We start from the raw sequence: 17,532 nt of genomic DNA, 5'->3' as shown, positions 1-17,532 counted from the left end.
CTGACCTGATTTCTCAGTGCACTGCACTGTCCCCTCTTCTGAGGATCCCTATCTCACCCTCTCTCCTCTGCTCTTTTAAGCAGCAAAGCCAGTACCCACCCCCAAAAAACACACAGTGGCCAGGGACTGTAAAACATGTATTAAATTTCACATCCATGGTTGGGAAGCCATCCTCACAGAGGAGAGTTCCAGCCCTGCAACAATGGCAGTCTAATTCAACCATCCACTGAAGTCAGCGCAGGCTGGAGGCTGCCTCTGGACTGAGATTTTCTCCTCTTTGCTGGCGGGGGCCGGCTGGAACTGCGGGAGGACACGGTGGGAGTCTTTAGTCCCTTGGGGGTGCCATCCCGTTTCTGGAAGGCAGCTTTCTTGAAAGGTTGCTCTGCCACCTGATGCTTAACCTTCTCAGCCCCTGTGGTGTTTCCAAAGGGCTGGTCACGGTCCTCAGGCTTGGGTGTGGCCTGAGTCTTGGAGAGGGATGGTGCTGCGGGCAAGTCTGTGTCCATGGTCTTGGGAGGAGCACGCTGCTTCCGGAAGGCAGCTTTCCTGGAGGACTGCAGTTTGGGTGACTGTTGCTTTAGCTTCCCAGCCTCCTTCGGTTCCCTGACCACTGCTGCTGTTTCGGGCGGCTGACTACTGTCCTGGAGCTTGGAGGACGCCTGGGCCTTTGTGACAGCAGACACAGTGGACAATTCTGTGTCCGTCCCTTTGGAGATGCCATTCTGCTTCTGGAAGGAAGACTTCTTGGGATGCTGCTGTTTCTGCAGCCGTTGCTTTGCCTGACCAGCCTTCTTGGTAGACGGGCTGCCACTCTCAGACTTGGGGGTCACCTGCCCATTCACGTTGGGCAAGTCTGGGTTTGTGGGGGTGGATGTCGCAGAATTTCCTGTGGTTAAAATTAAACAGTTTGAGAAATAAGGCCTCATCACTGGGTCATGATCATCAGTGGAGCAGAAAAAGCAGAGATATTAAAGTAAGGAGACTTCCTGGGTGCCACCTCCTGGCCAAGTGTCCCACACAACAGGGGCAGTACCTAGGAGCAGATCACCTAGATTCAGATTACTTAGTTTCACCTAGCCTCTACTCAAGTCGTATTTGCAATCTGTAATAAAGAGAAGATACCATTACCCATCCATGGGCCAAAAGGTTTTCAGAGGAAGCTGTGCCCCTTGGGGGCCAGCAGGAGGTGAATCCTGAACAAACTTGAAGCACTGGGCTTCTTCTTTAATCAGAAAAGATGTTTTCTTCCATGCAGCTTTTGATGAGATGCAGACAAATAAGGCACACAGAGTAACTAAAGACAAGCTAGTCTTCATGAATGAAGACTGACATAGTCAATATATATCTTTTAAGTTACAGCAAAAAATATATATATATAGGGTACTTTGCTGCTTCTTGAAGAGATGTGTTAACATTCAAATGTGACTCATGTTAAGAGGCATTGTTTATAGAGAAAAGTCACCAAGTTTGTGTGCAAAGAAGTCCACCTCTCCCTCGTGCAACTAAGCCTAGGGTGACATCCCAGGAGGCAGAGCCCTCAGGTTTGTTTCAGAAAACCCCACCCTGGCCTTTATGGCCCAGTCCAAACTCCCCAAGACAGCCAAGAAAACCATCTGCAATTAGTGAGACTGCAAAGAACTGATGTTCTGAGGAGTCCTGCGCCAGCCCAGTGCTGAGGCTGAGATCTGTTACCAGGAAGGCCACCCCCGGCCAAGAAACCACACCCCTGCTGGAGAGCATTCACTGCTGACAACTGCAGCCACCTGGCACAACTGAGCAAAGGGCTCGATCCACACAAACCCTTTAACATACCCAACTGGGGTTCAGGCATGGGACCAGTTCTAGCTGGAATGAAAAGGATCTCTCACCCCAGCATTCAAGGGTAAGCCAGGGGGGCAAGGACCACCCTTCCCTGCAGCCACACCTTTCCCTGCAGCCACACCCTTCCCTGCAGCCACACCCTTCCCTGCAGCCTCTGGAGGGGGAAAGAGCAAAGGTGGAGATGAAGAGAGCAAAAAGCAGATCACTTACCCGTTTGGGACTGGGGGATAGAATTGGAGAATTTCTTGAACTTGGCAATAAAGAAGCCATCCATGTTGTGGGTGTGAGGGTAGAAGCGGCGGGTGGAGCGCAGCGTGGGGTGGAAGCGCCTTTCCCGGAAGCGGGTGAAGCCCTCCTGGCCGAAATCCAGGCCAGTGGGCACCAGGCGCACGTTTCTCTTTTTCAGGGCGTAGTCCACCACCCACTCGTTCTCCTCCACCTAACATGTAGGGGAGACGGAAGGAAAGCAGAGCTGGAGTTGAAGGGGCGCTGAGGGCATGACAGCCCCAGGCTAGCTCCCTCCCGCGCCCCAACAGGCCTCACCATGATGGAGCAGGTGCAGTAGACGAGGTAGCCCCCCGTCTTGGAGCTGGCGTTGACAGAATCAATAGCACTCAGGAGCAGCTCCTTCTGCAGGTGGGCACAGCGTAGGATGTCCTTCTCGTCCTGCCCCCAAGACGGAGAGACCCAGATATTGGAATCCCAACAGGGAGCTTTGGGAGGAGAGTGCTGCTGGCTGCCCGGGGGGGGGCCCCTCCCCCAGCTGGTCCCCCACCCCCTGCACCTTGTTCGTCTTCACGGCAGGGTCCTTGGAGATGACCCCGGTGCCACTGCAGGGAGCATCCAGCAGGACTCGGTCAAAGCCGCCCACCACCTGGGGAAAGGGGAGGTGAAGAGGATATTTTGGGGCAATGGAACTATACTGTGAGCTTCCCAGGGGCAAGTCTCAACATCCTGAGGTCAGGAAGTGGGGGCGGAGAGACACCCAGTGGGAGCCCCACCTTGGGGAACTGGCGCCCATCATAGTGGCTGATGATGGCATTGGTGACCCCCAGCCGGTGCAGGTTGCCCACCACACTCTTAAGCCGCTCGGCACTGGCATCGTTGGCGAGGATCACCCCTGTGTTCTTCATGAGCTGGGCTGAAGGGAGAAGGGCACGGGGCTCAGCTGCAGCTTTTCAACCTCCACACCTGCTGGGCTTCCCCTCCCGCTGCCGGCAAAGCCTCAGCCCTTCCCCAGGAAGCCATGTTCCCCGCTGTCGACCCAGTCTGTGCTGGGCCCTGTGATGAGCAAACCTGCCAGGGTGGTTTTTCCATTGTTACTCAGCAGCCTCAGTTATTCTTCCAAGTTTAATTAAATGGTTACAACTAACTGTATGTAACGGTTACTTGTGCACACACATGTAACTTTCATAATCCAAGCAAGACATAAAGGCCAACCCGTGCACCATCACCTCGCCCTTCTACAGAGGACCACAGAGAACCAAGACCTTGCCCAAGGTCACGTGGGCAGGAAAAGGCACCGTGGGGCTAGAGCTGGGCCGCCTGGAGCTGTTTCTTGAGTGCCCTCAAGTCACTGACCCCACCCCCTGCTTCCTAAGGATGGGTCCTCGCCCTGCCGGCCCCTCCTCTTACCTATGTAGCTGGTCTTTCCTCCAGGGGCACAGCACATGTCCAGGATCCGCTCGTGTTCCTGGGGTGCCAAGGCCATGACAGGCAACATGCTGGAGGCCCCCTGCAGCATATAGTGCCCGGCCAGGTACTCAGGCGTGGCCCCTGTGGAGGACAGCCTGCAGGTGACGCGCTGGAACGAGGGCAGGGGTGGAAGGGCTCTGGGGCGGGGCGCACTCACCAATGGGCACCGAAGAGTCATATACCACGAGTCCTGTCTTGGACCACTTGCCCAGGGGGTCCAGATTAACTCCACGATTGATGAGTGCCTAAAGGTTAAGACGGATGAAGGTTTTAGAACCTTGAAGTCAAGGCTCTGAGAGAGGCTGGAGATGTGAAGATATGGCCATGTCAGAGGCCTGTGGCACCACAGCCCTAGAGCTCAGTCAGGATGCAGTCAGCACAGATGGGAGAAATGAGCGGTTTCTCCCCTCCCTCCCCGTGTTTCCTCTTCCTGGGCCTCAGGTTCTAACTCGAGGTCTGAAGTCCATTCCCATGGAGCGGACTGCCAGCTCCTGCTCTTTCATCTCGTGGAAGCAGAACCCAATTTTCCAAGCGCCTCAGCACCCTTGCCATCAGTTGAACACTACTGGTGTCAGCACTTTAAAGATAGCTGTCGGGTTACCTAGCGCCAGAAGACACGCCACACACAGAGCCACACTACTGCCTCTAGACCCCAGGTTTTTAACCTGGAACCCTTGGAAATGATGAGCTTCAAATACTGCATGGGCCTGTGTGTCCTGTCTTTTCCTGCAGGCAGGAATCACGGTCTCACCAGCTTCCCCATGACTGATGAGACAGACAACTCCACCCATCTCTCTGTGAGGCAATGCTTCCATCACTGCCCAGTCACAGGGAGCGGAGGCTGAGGGGACGAACTTCCCACTCCACAGCGGTCCTCGGCCCTGAGCCGGCAGGTTGACCCAGCTTGGCACCAGGCCTGTCAAAGTTCGCCCCCTGGATTGTGGCCATAAATGCTAAGGGTGGCATGCAGGAGTCTCTGGGCGCACAGAAGTTACGGCCTCCCACCTCTCACCTGAGCAAGGTCCCGGCGCCGGGTCTTCAAGGTGTTGGTCCTGAGGGTGATGGGCCGAGGCACCTCGTTGGCTTCCAGGAACTCCACCAGCTGGGACAGAGGACAGTGGGAGGAGGGAGTCAGGCTGGCCGAGGGGCTCCACCAGGAGAGCAGAGGGCCAGGAGGCCAGCTATCTCCTTACACGGGGGAACAGGAAGGAAACGCAGGAACAGCATCAGGGACGAATGAGTGGGTACCTCGGACAGAGGAAAGAGGTCCATGAGCTTGCCCAGCAGGAAGTCGCCGTACGAGTAGTAAGTGGCCAGGTCCTTGCGAAGCCGCTGCAGGTATTCTGAGCGAGACCGACCCTCCTCCCTCTGAGTCCCGAAGTCACGCAGCACACCCACTATATCCTGGATGCGTTTGTGAACACGCTGCAAGTCTGGAGCCTGGGTATGTAGGCCCATTAAGGAACTGTTTCCGGGTGTGTGTGTAATGGGGAGGGGGGATGGCAGGCCTGGAAACCCCTTCTCACAAACACATCCCCCCACACCCTGCTCTGGAAGGATATCCTGCTCCACCTCCCCAGCAGGGGGCAGCAAAGGCTCCTCCTCATCCACATTGATCTGCAGGCCCCCTTCCGACTCCTTGTCCTCTCTGGGGCCTGACTCTGCAGACACCTGCTCCTCTTCCTCCTCTTCGTCAGTCTCCTCCTCGCTCCACTGGTCCCTGCACACAGGTCCAGGAGCAGGGTGGCTCACAGATCAAAGCCGACACCTCCTCCTTCCTTGAGCTTTCCTCCTCCCCAGCTGCCGCCTGCGCTCTACCCGAAGAAGAGTTTCGACAACTCACCCAGCAACCGCTTCCTGGGCCTTCTGCTTTCGAGCAGCCCTTTCAATGGGCAACAACTGAAAAGAAAGACAAGTGGCTGGAGGTGCAAAGCCGACCCACCCACCAGCCCACAGAACACCTCCCACCTGTTTCTTTCCTAAATACAAACGTAAGTCTTGCTCCCAGAAAGAAATACAGATTCTACAAAAGTGACTGTATGCTTGGCACGATATTTACCATTGTTGAAATAAAACGAGGAATTCAAAGCATTCATTATATTGGTCTTCCCACACCATACCATACACAGGGTGGGGACGAAAACTGCCCTGAGGGTGCCCGTTTCGCCGTATTTCCCTACACACTTACTCTACGTCATTTTTCAGTTAAAATCACGATGCATTTTCAAGTTTGCCTCTTGCCTTTCTCATTCACAGTAAGAACACAAGCATTTTCACAGACATATTGGCCAAATGTTGATTTCACATATGAATGAACTTTAATTCACTTAAGTAAACCGGACATTTTGGAAGCTTCCAGACTTTTGGCATTATGGTCCACATGGACGGTGCCTGGTAACTTCAAAATGGTAGCTCTGTACAGAGGAGGGGGATGTGGGTGAGGGGTGCAAGTGGACACTTGCACTGAATTTTGCTTGAACTTTTCTAATGACACAAATATATGAACTGTATAATACGTAATAACTCCTTATACTTTAACAAGTAAACCTTTGTCTACATTCTGGATCACATTCCTAAGGTGGAATTGCTGTATCAAAAGGAAAATCTCATGTTTCAAAGTACTCTATCCCTATGGCTCTTCTAAACTTGCACATGTGCCGAGAGGAGGTAATCGGTGCTCTGAAACAGTGATGGCACACCAAAGTCCCTTTTCTCTCCTCAGGCTTACCCTCATCACTGAGAGACAGTCAAAGCAATCTGGAAAGACTCTAATAAAAGGCAAGGATCGCTTCTGGGAGATCCAGAGGGATGGAGCCCACCTCTTCATCGTCATCCTCATCTTCGTCCTCTGAGTTGGAGCCAGCTCCATAATCATCTATCATATCGGCATCACTGTCCTCGGAGCCCCAGAGGTCCTCCTGGTTCACCACACCGTCCCCTTCAGAGTCTTCCTCTTCCTCCTCTGCACTGCTATGAGTTGGTGCCGGGCGCTTCTTGCCTCGAGCCATGTTAAATAAGGACGAGGCTTCCTTCTTACCAGGTGTCTGGACAGCTCCTGCAGAGACCCCAAAGGGTTTGCAGAATCCTAGACCGGTGGCAGACAAACACTGATGGAACCTGCCTTCCCTACGCCTGAGAATATCCTGTGGCTGTTCCTTTCAGGTCAGAAATGCTCAGCAAGTCCCTCCTTCCCCAGGACCCAGAGGAAGAACCCAGCTCTTATTTTCACTGACCTTTTGGTAGCTTCCCAGGCAACGGTTTGGCCCCAGGGGACTTATTCGTCTCAGGGGCTTCAGCAGAGCCCAACCTTCTCTTGGCTGCCCTAAAAACACATAAGAAGTGGAAAACGGAACACACCTCCAGGCTCTGCCACCTCCCAGAGTGGGGAAATGTGACAGTCCCCAACAGCCCTTCCCATCAGCTTGATCACATGGGATCACACGCTGAAAGACGAGCAGGACCGATTTAATCCGTGTAATCTAGGTCTGGACACACTCACCTCTTTCGAGCACGACTTGACAGCCTTTTAGAATTTTCATCACCACCTGTTTAAAAACAATCAGAATAGGAGATTACAGGAGAAACAACTAGGATACTAATTAAAGGGAGTAAACAGTAAGCCACTCCACTGTGCTCTGGGGGCTTTCCTGGTGGCTCAGACCATAAAGAATCCGGCGGCAATGCAGGAGACTCAGGCTCGATCCCTGAGTTGGGATGGGGAAGGCAATTGCAACCCACTCCAGTATTCTTGCCTGAAGGATCCCATGGACAGAGGAGCCTTGCGGGCTACAGTCCATGGGATAACAGAGGATGACAGGGCACACACACCACGTGCTCTCCCAGGAGCCGGCCAACAGATGCCAAGGAGATGAGCTCCGTCTGGTTGTTCACCAACCAAATCCAAACTGGGCCTCCCTCCAGACTGGTTTCAATGGCATCAGCACCATTCTGGTAACACAGATTCTTTCTTCTGCTCTTTTACTCTCAACTAATCAGTTACCAGGGCTTCCCTGGTGGCTCAGTGGCAAAGAATCCACCTGCCAATGCAACAGACCAAAGTTCAATCCCTGGCTCCGTCCCCTAGCGAAGGATATGGCAACCCACTCCAGTATTCCATGGGAAATCCCATGGACAACGGAGCCTGGAGGGCTACAGTCCATGAGGTCGCAAGAGAGTCAGACACACTGAGGCGACTAAACAATACAATCAGTTACCAACCACAGATTCCACAACTGCTGCCGTTCATATGTTCTCTAAATAACTTAACATTTAAATCTCAGCTCTTTGATAATTATCAATTACAGACAACTAATAATTGTCTGCAAGTTAAACTCTCGGCATCCACTTTCTAAGCAGCACCTCTCTCATAGGACACTGCGGTGATATGAGCCCAAAGGGTTCAACACAGTGTTGAGCACTTGCCAACACCTCAATTAATCACATCTTTTATACAAAGATGCACATGAACTACCTGCCCCTTCTCCCCTCCCACCCTGTCTTCCATGCAGTAGACAACCAAGTATTATGCAGGGACCAGATTTGTGGTTATCGTCTCCATCTCCTCCAGAACGCAGTTCACAGTGAGTGGACTGCCCCCTTCCCAACCTCCCCTTGGTACAGTGTCATCCATTTTTCCCAAAACCCAACTTCTTTACAGAATCTTTTTAAGCTCTCTTAACTCTATGGCTTGCCCCTTCCTGGGAACTCCCTCAACGTTGAATCACACCTGTCCTTGCATAGCTTCTTGTGTCCCTGCTGCATCTCCTCTAGGTTCTAAATGCTAATCAGAGTATTTCATTCATACTAGTCTTCTAGTAAATCATTACAACGTTCTGTTTGAACGGAAAATGAACACATAGACCAAAAAAACTAAAGAGTTAAGATATAAAGGAAGAATAACGCAAAAGCGGGAGTATCAGGAGGGGAAGCACGCCTGACTCTTACCTGCAGGCAAGAATTTGGCGAGTTCGGTCTCTGCACCTTTCTGTTTCCGGGCCTTTCGGCCCGGCCCGCGCTTCTCCTTCTTCGTAGGGTCCAATTTGCGCCCCATGGTCCTGGGGAACACAAAAACGGGAGATGGTAAACGTGCTGAAAGGGAAAGGCAGATCGCAGACGGTCAGGAAAGGGCAATGACTCCATCAGAACCTCGACTCAGCAGCCCCCTAGCCTCTCGAGGCCTAGCCAAACCTCCACTCCACGCTGAGCCCCAGGCCCTGGGTCCCACGCGCCAGGTGCCCCTCCACACGTCCCAATCCAAGTCAGCGTCTCACTCTCCCTCACCTGACTTAGTTCAGACCCGCCCGAAGCCTCGGCTCACCTGAAAGAGGAAGGCACGGAGTTCCACGTGCAGCTCGGCCAGGAGATCAGACACCACCCCACGGAAACGTCTCGCGCAGGCGCACTGCGCGCCCCGAAGTCCCGCCTCTTCCGGCCTTCCGGTCCGATTAGGAAGCCGGAACACTTGCTCGCCGGGCCGGCGCGAAGCCGGGCAGGATTCCAGAGCGGACCGCTCCGCTCTCCCCGCTGGCGAAGGCGGTGCCCACGAGGCGTCTTCGACTTCCCCGCCCTCCACTCCAGGCGTGGGCCTTTGGCCTCGTAGAGTTCATTTGGAAATACTGTACCCGGAAGCCGCCCCTTCCCCCTCGAACACCGGCGCCAGAGCTGCGCCCTCCGCCTGACGTTGCCCCGAGATCGGCGGCCCCCACGCCTGTGACGCGGAAACCCTCTTCCTTGACCGCAGGACCCGCGCTGCCTCTCAGGTAAGACCAGGTTCCCGTCTTGGAGGTCGGGAGGAAGGCATCTCGTGTCCACATTTCACCCACGCAAGCTAACAGAAAAACTGACTTCAGCCTTCCTGCAAGTAAACACCAAGGTGGCGCTCAGCTGTTAAAAATACTGTTCCAGCCCTGGTTCCACCTTCACAACACTGCGAGGAAGATCTTTTCATTTTATGCATGATATTTCTACAGCTTGGAGAAGCCTGCTTCCGCACGCTCGCAGAGCCGGGAAGCCACGGATCAGGTTGTGAACCGCGGGTGGCGGGGCGTGGGGAAGGCGTCCTGCCCGGAACACGTGTACAGATGGGAGAGTCGATTCTTCCGTGGACTCTGATGCTACAAGGAAACCCCTATTCTCCAATTACAGGTGTCCCAGGGCTCCCGTCACTCACTCACCCACCTGCACCTACACCCACACTGAACCAGAGCACTAAAATACAAGGAAACTTTTATTTTCAGTTTTCATCAAGAAATTTTTTTTTTATGCTTTTGGTTCTTTTCCTTTTTTTTTTTTTTTTCCACTTTATTTCATTCTAGCCACTCAGGGGCTGGAGCCGCTGGGTTCCTGGTATTAAAAAGATGCCAACAGAGGTAGCTGTGTCTCGCCCAGGGGCCCGGCCCACTGTGAATACCCCCCAAAAAGGAGAAAAGAAAACACAAAATCAACCAACAAAATAAAACGGAAGGAGGAAGAAACTCCGATCATTTTCTTCAAGCCTGGCGGGAACCCACAACAGTTCGTGTGTAACAGACAGTGTTACAGTGGGGAGAAGCCAGGGCCCAGAAGGCCAGCCCGCCAGCTCCCTGCAGATGGCGCCGGCGCTACTGCTGCAGTCTCTCCAGCAGGAAGGGCACCACTGCCCCTCACTCCCTCCCCTCCCCTAGTGCTCCGGGGACTGTTCCTCTACAACTTAGAAGATAGGGCAGAAGGAAGGAGAGGGTCTCTCGGGCCCCAGGGGAGAATCTGGGCAAGGGAAAGTGAGGAAGGTCACTGCTCAGCGGTGGAGGTGGTATCTTCCATCTGGGTCTTCACTGCTGCTGGGCTACCTATAGGAAGAGAAGGCCAAGGGAGTCAGAGTTTCGAGACCACAGCAACCCACTAGATCCCAAGAGGACTCACTGGTAAGCCCACCCCGCTGCCCAGCCTGTAAAGCTAGGGACAAACAGCAAAGTTTCCAACTTCCAGAATGGCTCTGTTCAACAGCTGGCCAGAGGAAAATGGTCCTATACCTGCTGTGGAGGTGGTTCAGGCGCCCGGTTTGCCAGGCGACTGAGAATATTACGCTCTGACATCTGTAGCCTCACAGCAACTGGGGGGATTCGGGCAATAGTGGCTGGGAGTCGAGTCACATCAGCTTTCATGTCACTCAGCAGTTCTTCTAGCTGTTTCAGAACTGCATGGGGAGAAAAAGAGGCGGTGAGCCGTGGTGGTCAAGACCCAGGTCCGTCCTCCCATATGGGGACCATCCCTTCCCCCTAGTACTTCTCAGTGACCGAGTAACTGATGTGCTGGAATACTGTCATTTGTCACTGAGTCACCTGACCTGGCTCCACCACATATTCTTATTCCTCATGTTCCAGTTCCAGCTGCCCATGATTCTATGATTTTAAAGTCACCTCTCAATCTCTACTGTCTTATTTCCTCCACTTCTTGAATAGTTATTCGTTTCCTTTTCTCATCTTCTTTTGGAGCTCTCCCTTCTTCCTTTATACCAGCCTTCTTTCTGTCCTTTCACCCTCCACCCCCCTCACAGTGTCTTAACTTTAATCAGAATCTGAATGTTGAAAGGGGTCTAGAACTCGACAGGATATTAAATCACCTGAAATGACCTCTAAACTACCACAGATGAAACTATGTTATTCTGCTTTGTTTCCACCTCCAAGAACTTGAATATGTTCGAGTTACGAGGCAAAGAACTACTGTCCTTGATTGCCTCTAAGATGTCAGCTGCCTGATGAGGAAGGCGAAGATCCCCAGCATACCCTAAGCTCCCAGACAAAGGGGGTGGAGGAGTAACCGTGTACTGGGGAGGGGCAGAGCAGGAAGGAGGCCAGGTCGGCAGGAGGCAGGGGAGCCACTGGCTACCTTTGTGCAGGACTGCATTAGCTGGCTTGTTTCCTGCCATGGACTCCTTGGACAGGTGCTGATGACTCTCTGCCAGACACTCCACCTCAGCAAAGCGGGTGTTTAGGGCCATGGAAGGGTGAGAAGGGTCCTCTGACATGTTGAGGTAAGCTGCCCGACGCAGCTGCTCTTCAATCACCAGGGCTTGTTCTAAGAGCTGGACAAGAGACAAAGAGGAGACGGCAATCAGACTGATGCTCACTCTGCTTGCTTCTGATGGGCCTCTCAGAACCTCACAGGTGGATGTTCCCTCCCCCTCCTCTGGCAGTCCAGCATTATACTACTGCCTTTTTTTTACCCCTCTTTGGAGGTCTGTGTTTTTTAAAAGTTCTTCACTCTTACTGATTCACCCTTATACAAAAATGATATTCAATTTAGAATATAATGTATAAAGAATTTAAATCACAATTCCACCTCCAAAAGATACTGTTAATGTTAGAGGCTTTTCATTACATGTTTTTTACAAAATTAGATTCTATATACGTATTTATATTACTTTCACTCAAAATTACATAGTAAGTGAAGTCACTCAGTTATGTCCGATTCTTTGCGACCCCATGGACTGTAGCCTACCAGGCTCCTCTGTCCATGGGATTTTCCAAGCAAGGGTACTAGAGTGGGTTGCCATTTCCTTCTCCAGAGGATCTTCCCCACCCAGGGATGAAACCTGGGTCTCCCACATTGCAGGCAGATGCTTTACCGTCTGAGCCACCAGGGAAGATAAGAATTACATAGTAAAACTCTTTATAAATAAAATATGACTTTAAACGGTTGCATGGCAGTCATCCTTTGGATGTAACTACCCTATCACTTCCCTGGTGGCTCAGAGGTTAAAGCATCTGCCTGGAGTGCGGGAGAGCCGGGTTCGATCCCTGGGTTGGGAAGATCCCCTGGAGAAAGAAATGGCAACCCACTCCAGTACTCTTGCCTGGAGAATCCCATGAAGGGAGGAGCCTGGTAGGCTACAGTCCATGGGGTCACAAAGAGTCGGACACGACTGAGCGACTTCACACTTACACACTCACTTAAGTTGTTTTACTCTTTAAAAAATTATTCCTGTTGTTTTTCTTCTCTCGCCTCCATATCTCATTCCCATTCCTTTTCTTCCTCAAATAGGCAATCCTTTTAATATATTGACTTTTTTGTGGGTTTTCTTGAAAATAATACTGTTTCATGTGTGTTTTCTAATTTACAGAATGTTTTTCTGTACACTATAAAATTGTTTCCTCCTTTCCTCACTACGTATCTTTTTAAAAGGTCCATTTATGTTATAGAAATGTATTTTGTCGCTTCTACCTGCTGCTGAATGATGTGATGTTAATCCACACTTTACCTACCCACACACCCAGTGTCGAATATCTTTGGCTGCCTCCAGACCCCACCACCAAAACTCATATTGCAACAAACACTTGACATGTTGCCTGATGAAGCTGTGTAAAAGGTCCTTTGAAACACATTCCAAGGGAAAGAATGTTGATACTTGAGTTACGAGGCTTGTTTTACTCAATGATCCTCTGGTTCTTAAAAAGAATGAATCCATTAGAGATCAGGAAAAACGAGAGTATGAAAATAATGGACTGTTGTTTCTTCCACGAGACCTGTCTACATCAAGGTCTACTAATTTATGCTCAGACAGACCAGACACCTACCTTCAACTTACATACCCTGTCTCCTTCACCAGCTCCCTCCCTCTTGTCCCAAACTATAAGCTTTCTCCAGAATCACCATTCTCCCAAGAGCTCTCTCACCTCCTAGCATCAGCCAGCCCCTCTATGCAAATGGGGTGGTGCTTCTCAAACCTGTACCTCAGGCACCAACTGTTCTGTTCCCACTTGTGCATGGCTGATCACTTTGATCCCACTTGTTGATGGTGCTGGGGTATTTACTTCTCAAAAACACCAAAAGACTTGTCTAGAATGGAACTCACTCTTTTCTACAGACTGCTTGCTCTCCTCACTTCTCTGATCTGCCGATTATAATTTAACTTTCTCAGCAACTCAGACTCAGAACCTCAGTTAAGAGTCTCACTCCTTTGGATCTCAAATCCAGTCAAGTAAGTCAGGGGTCAGCAAACTATGGCCTGTGGGCCGAATCTGGGCCACTACCCATTTGTGGATGACCCAAGAACTGAGAATGGGTTTTTGGCTTTTAAATGGTTGAAAAAAAATCAAAGTAATAGTTTATAACATTTCATATAAATTATATGAAATTCATATTTTAGCATCAATAAATACAAGTTTTACTGGAACACATTCATACTTACTGGTTTATCACATATGGCTGCTTGCATTTCACTAGAGTTTGTCTTACAAAGGAACCTGAAATACTCTGGCCCCTTAACAGAAAAAACTGCTGACCCCACAGTTAATCAATAAATCCTAAAAATTCGTCTAGTGTTCAATTTCCTTTATCTCATCCTTTTCCACAGCCAGTATAAGAGCTGAGCCCTTACTACCTCAGGAGTATAGAGTAGTTCTGTAATCTCATGAAATGTTCTATTTCAGTTTCCCTTGGTTGTATCAAAACCCTTCACAAACCCTCAATAGCTACCCATGAACTGTAAAGGTTAAGTCAGGCCTCCAGGCTTACCTCTCCAACCTACCTCCTACCACCATCAGTCTTCTACACCCCCCCTGGACTATTTGCTGTTTCCAAACACCCTACCTAAAGCTCTACAGCCTGTATACCCAACCTAACCCTTTCAATCATAAGGCCTCCTGTTTCTTATCTATCCAACAATCTGTTACTTCATTCCAAGGGGATTTCTCTGGTAGTCCAGTGGTTACAACTCTGCTTTCCAAGGCAAGGGGTGCAGGTTATATCCCTGGTTATGGAACTAAGATCCCACATGCCTCCTAGCCAAACAACCAAAACATAAAACAAGCAATATTGTAACAAATTCAGTAAGACTTTAAAAATGGTCATTAAAAAAAGAAAAAAAATCTAAAAAATTGTAGGAAAAAAACTTCCATTCCAGTGCCATCTTCTCCCTGAAGCATCTGTGAGTGCTCCCCACATTCCCTCTGGAGAACTTTATGGGTTTAGCAGTCTCCGTCGCAACACTTAGACTGACGCACTTGACCACACATTTGCCACTACTTTAAACTGGAAGCTTGAGAACAGGCACCAGGCCTGTCCCTGTGCCACCTGCTACTTGGCACACGACGTTGGAAGGCTCACTGGTATGCACTCCTCATTCCCCAATTATAATACTTAGCTTGAGATTCATGTGCCTTGTCTCTGCACAAGGTGCCCTCAATACGATTTGCTGCATTCCTGACAAAGATGTCCCTTCAGTCCTGGGCATATTAGCCCCAGCATTTCTAAAAATGGAGATCTACATCTCTGCATCTCCCCACCCCACCCTTCATCTCCACAGACTCAGGAAAAAGTATGATCAGTCCACTGACAGCCCCACCTCCTTACAGTCAGTTCAATCACACTTATGTCTTTCCTGAATACTCCAACCTGCAGAGATCCCTAGCACACCCACGGTGCTGGTCTCTGTCATTTGTCAGGCAGTCATCTTCAGCCATTAAGTAACTGCTTACTTTTCAAGTCTGTCTATCTTGATACTTGGGAGCAAAGCCATTCACAGGATACACAGTTAAGTACCCAGGACAACATAATATACAGTATGGCTGAATGACCAGACTTCCTCTGCAGTCCCTTCTGCACTCTAAAGGCCATCCCATCAAGCCTGTATTCCTCCCATTCCTGCTCACCTTGAACCTTCGGGCTAGAAACTTATTCTTGATCTCTAAGAAATTGCCACGGTTCATTTCCCCCTTGAAAGGTTCGTTGAGGATGGCATAGCGTGGGTCATTCTGGATGTCCTGCCAACGGGCATAGCCATGGCTGTTGGAAAATTAATCGCTCAGGAAAAATGAAACAAGGGAAAGAAAGAACGTCCAACTGTGAGACCGGCAGAAATCCCACCAGAACCTTGGATCGGACTCAGGCAAAGGATACTTTATGATGCCAGCCAGTAGCCAGTAGTCATGGCGTCGGTGCCAGATCTCGTAAGTCTTCTTGGTGACGGTGGCTGCCCGCTCCTCATTCTGCCACAGCGAGTGCAGCTCTGAAGAGAGGTATGGGGAAGGGGGTAGAAACACAAAGGCAGACACCACTGAGGATTCAGCTACTCACTCCTGACCGCAGATACCAACTTACTGTGCCTTTGGCTTTGTAACAGGGACCCCAGAGGAGTGTGCCGTAGGCCTGGCATTCCCTCTAGGAGAGCTAAAGTCTCCGTACCTTGGTTTCTGACAAGAACCCTAATTTCACCTTGAATCTTTCCAGTGGGCCCTTTTTTCATACCAGTAAAACCACCATCTGCGATGTTGAACATGAAACGCTGTTTAATATTTTTCTTCTGCTTCTCATCATTCAGGTCCTTCGGGGTCTCTCCATTCTGAAGCATCACCTCTTTTTTCTCCTCTTCTTCTTTTTTCTCTTCTACAGAACAGGCAGAAGAGAAATGTCAGCTCTAGACAGAAGACAGCACCATGGCCCTTACCTGTACATATAGCACTGTGTGCTACAAGACCACCCATCTACCTCCACCCTTTCTCCACGTTTTTATATTTATATAAATATTTATTTGGCTGCGCTGTGTCTTAGTTGCAGCACGTGAGCTCTAGTTCTCTGACCAGGGATCGAACCTGGGCCCCGTGCGTTGGGAGAGCAGTCTTAACCACTCGACCATCAGGGAAGTCCCCGCGTATAACTGTTTCTTAAACCCACAAAAAGGTGCCACCAGCCGCTGACCATCACAGGAAGGGAGGGGGGGAGTGTTTTAGCTTGGGATAAGATGATTATATCAGTATTGATAGGGAGCCTGTGGGTGGAGGAGTGTCTGGGAGACAAAGTTCTTCCTTTCAGAAATAGAGTCCTTTTACAGTACAGTCGGCTTCTCCAAACACCCACCTTTGTCCTCCACCACAATGGGAGTCAGATCGACTGCTGCCTTCTCCTCCACCTTCTCCACATCAGCATTACCTGGGGGGAACAGACGGCATTGAGAACATATCTAAAGAAGAGTGCTCCCCACCTCTGTTATATCTGAAATAGTCGTAAACCAAATCTTAATGATTAAAAGTCATAAAAGATGTCCTGAGGGAGAAAAAAGCCCACAGTTAAACTCAGGGGTGAAAGCGTCTTCCGTGTGTCAGTTCCTCTGGACTGCCTCTAGCCAGGCTACAAGTCGAAGTCCTTTGGTTCGCAGAGTCTGCAGGGCACGCAGATGGACATACCTTTGGGATCTGTCTCCATTGCTTCCTCTGTTCTCTCCTTGACCTCTGCCTTTTCCACTTTCTCCTCTCCCTCAGGAGGCTCCACTGGGACTTTCTCCTCCTCTGAGGCAGGGGCAGGGGGCTGTGCACACTTCAAAAGAGAGAAAACAGAGGTTGAATGAAGCAGACGGGCCAGCCCCCCAGAGGGAGAATGGGCCAATCCCGCGGCCTTCAGTGTGGCGTCTGTCACCCTCTCACCTCGACAGCGGCCTCAGGGGGTGCAGACTTCACCTCCTTCTCTGCCTCTGCACTCTCTTCTTCTTTGAGGTTATTCTCCTCTACTTTAATCCCATCCTCTGCAGGCCAACAATAGACATTAATTAAGAAGGTCCCAGATCACAGAGAAGGTCATGTCTCAGTCTGTCTCATCTTAAACTGTCCTCTCGTGCCTTTAAGAGCCAGCCCTATTCTCAGGACGGCCCTCCTAAACTGAGAGGGAGCTTGCTGTGCGTCCTGCCAGAGTCCCCTGAGAACTGAGCACAGGGGAGCAGAAAAACCACAGGCCAGGACAAGAAGAGAACAGAGGACCACTGCCCAGGAGCACTCACCGGCAGGCGGGGCAGGAGCTGGAGTATTAGGCTGTGTGTCCCCAGGGGTGGAGGGGGTAGGAGTCTTTGGGGAAGGTGACCCTGGCTGGGACATCTTCTTATTTTCCTCTACTTCTGCAAGTTCAGGCATGCTCCAGCGCCCGTTAACGTGTTCAAACTCCTGAACCTGCAGCAATGGGACAAGAGGCTGGAGACCCAAGTCCAACTAGGCTCCTTCCCTGCTGGCTCTCCAGCTCCCACTATAAGCCCTGGATCACAGAGGGAGGCTCAGG

General features: G+C 50.8%; 2 protein-coding genes and 1 non-coding gene across 15 annotated transcripts in view; all 3 read right to left on the bottom strand.

Annotated features, from left to right (window-relative positions):
• Nucleotides 1-120: 120 nt before the first annotated feature.
• NOP2 (NOP2 nucleolar protein) lies at nucleotides 121-9,813 on the bottom strand. Of its 6 annotated transcripts, none has more exons than XM_069585852.1 (16): nucleotides 8,834-9,813; nucleotides 8,461-8,570; nucleotides 7,016-7,061; nucleotides 6,750-6,838; nucleotides 6,336-6,601; nucleotides 5,360-5,415; nucleotides 5,079-5,236; nucleotides 4,765-4,964; nucleotides 4,529-4,618; nucleotides 3,674-3,761; nucleotides 3,457-3,597; nucleotides 2,823-2,962; nucleotides 2,606-2,695; nucleotides 2,365-2,487; nucleotides 2,032-2,260; nucleotides 121-886 (listed from the first exon to the last, which is right to left on the bottom strand). In XM_069585852.1, exons 2-16 carry the CDS (start codon nucleotides 8,564-8,566, stop codon nucleotides 216-218), a joined length of 2,493 nt encoding a protein of 830 aa, XP_069441953.1. In that variant the 5' UTR covers nucleotides 8,567-8,570; nucleotides 8,834-9,813; the 3' UTR covers nucleotides 121-215. The 6 variants fall into 6 exon arrangements, with proteins under 6 accessions (XP_069441953.1, XP_069441957.1, XP_069441958.1 ...); XM_069585856.1 differs by having other exon boundaries at nucleotides 6,336-6,571; XM_069585857.1 differs by having other exon boundaries at nucleotides 6,336-6,571; nucleotides 8,461-8,604; nucleotides 8,834-8,945.
• CHD4 (chromodomain helicase DNA binding protein 4) overlaps nucleotides 9,796-17,532 on the bottom strand; it is a 29,687-nt gene continuing 21,950 nt past the window's right edge. For 4 of the 8 annotated variants that reach the window (XM_069585846.1, XM_069585850.1, XM_069585848.1 and 1 more), the window contains 10 exons: nucleotides 17,261-17,426; nucleotides 16,911-17,008; nucleotides 16,674-16,803; nucleotides 16,348-16,419; nucleotides 15,739-15,876; nucleotides 15,391-15,499; nucleotides 15,144-15,276; nucleotides 11,380-11,575; nucleotides 10,524-10,687; nucleotides 9,796-10,340 (listed from right to left, as the gene is read on the bottom strand). In XM_069585846.1, the coding sequence (XP_069441947.1) occupies nucleotides 10,323-10,340; nucleotides 10,524-10,687; nucleotides 11,380-11,575; nucleotides 15,144-15,276; nucleotides 15,391-15,499; nucleotides 15,739-15,876; nucleotides 16,348-16,419; nucleotides 16,674-16,803; nucleotides 16,911-17,008; nucleotides 17,261-17,426 (1,224 nt within the window). In that variant the 3' untranslated portion in view covers nucleotides 9,796-10,322. Of the gene's footprint in view, nucleotides 10,341-10,523; nucleotides 10,688-11,376; nucleotides 11,576-15,143; nucleotides 15,277-15,390; nucleotides 15,500-15,738; nucleotides 15,877-16,347; nucleotides 16,420-16,673; nucleotides 16,804-16,910; nucleotides 17,009-17,260; nucleotides 17,427-17,532 lie in introns of all 8 variants that reach the window. The other 4 variants (XM_069585851.1, XM_069585845.1, XM_069585849.1 and 1 more) reach the window with 1 other exon arrangement.
• Nucleotides 17,087-17,224, bottom strand: LOC138438495 (small Cajal body-specific RNA 11). Its single transcript, XR_011256420.1, has one exon. It is a non-coding gene; the product is annotated as a small Cajal body-specific RNA 11 (non-coding RNA).

This window comes from Ovis canadensis, chromosome 3 (genome assembly GCF_042477335.2).
Source record: "Ovis canadensis isolate MfBH-ARS-UI-01 breed Bighorn chromosome 3, ARS-UI_OviCan_v2, whole genome shotgun sequence".
NCBI classification, from domain to species: Eukaryota; Metazoa; Chordata; class Mammalia; order Artiodactyla; family Bovidae; genus Ovis; species Ovis canadensis.
The sequence above is the reverse complement of the archived record's forward strand: the minus strand, read 5'-3'. Positions and strand labels throughout refer to the sequence as shown.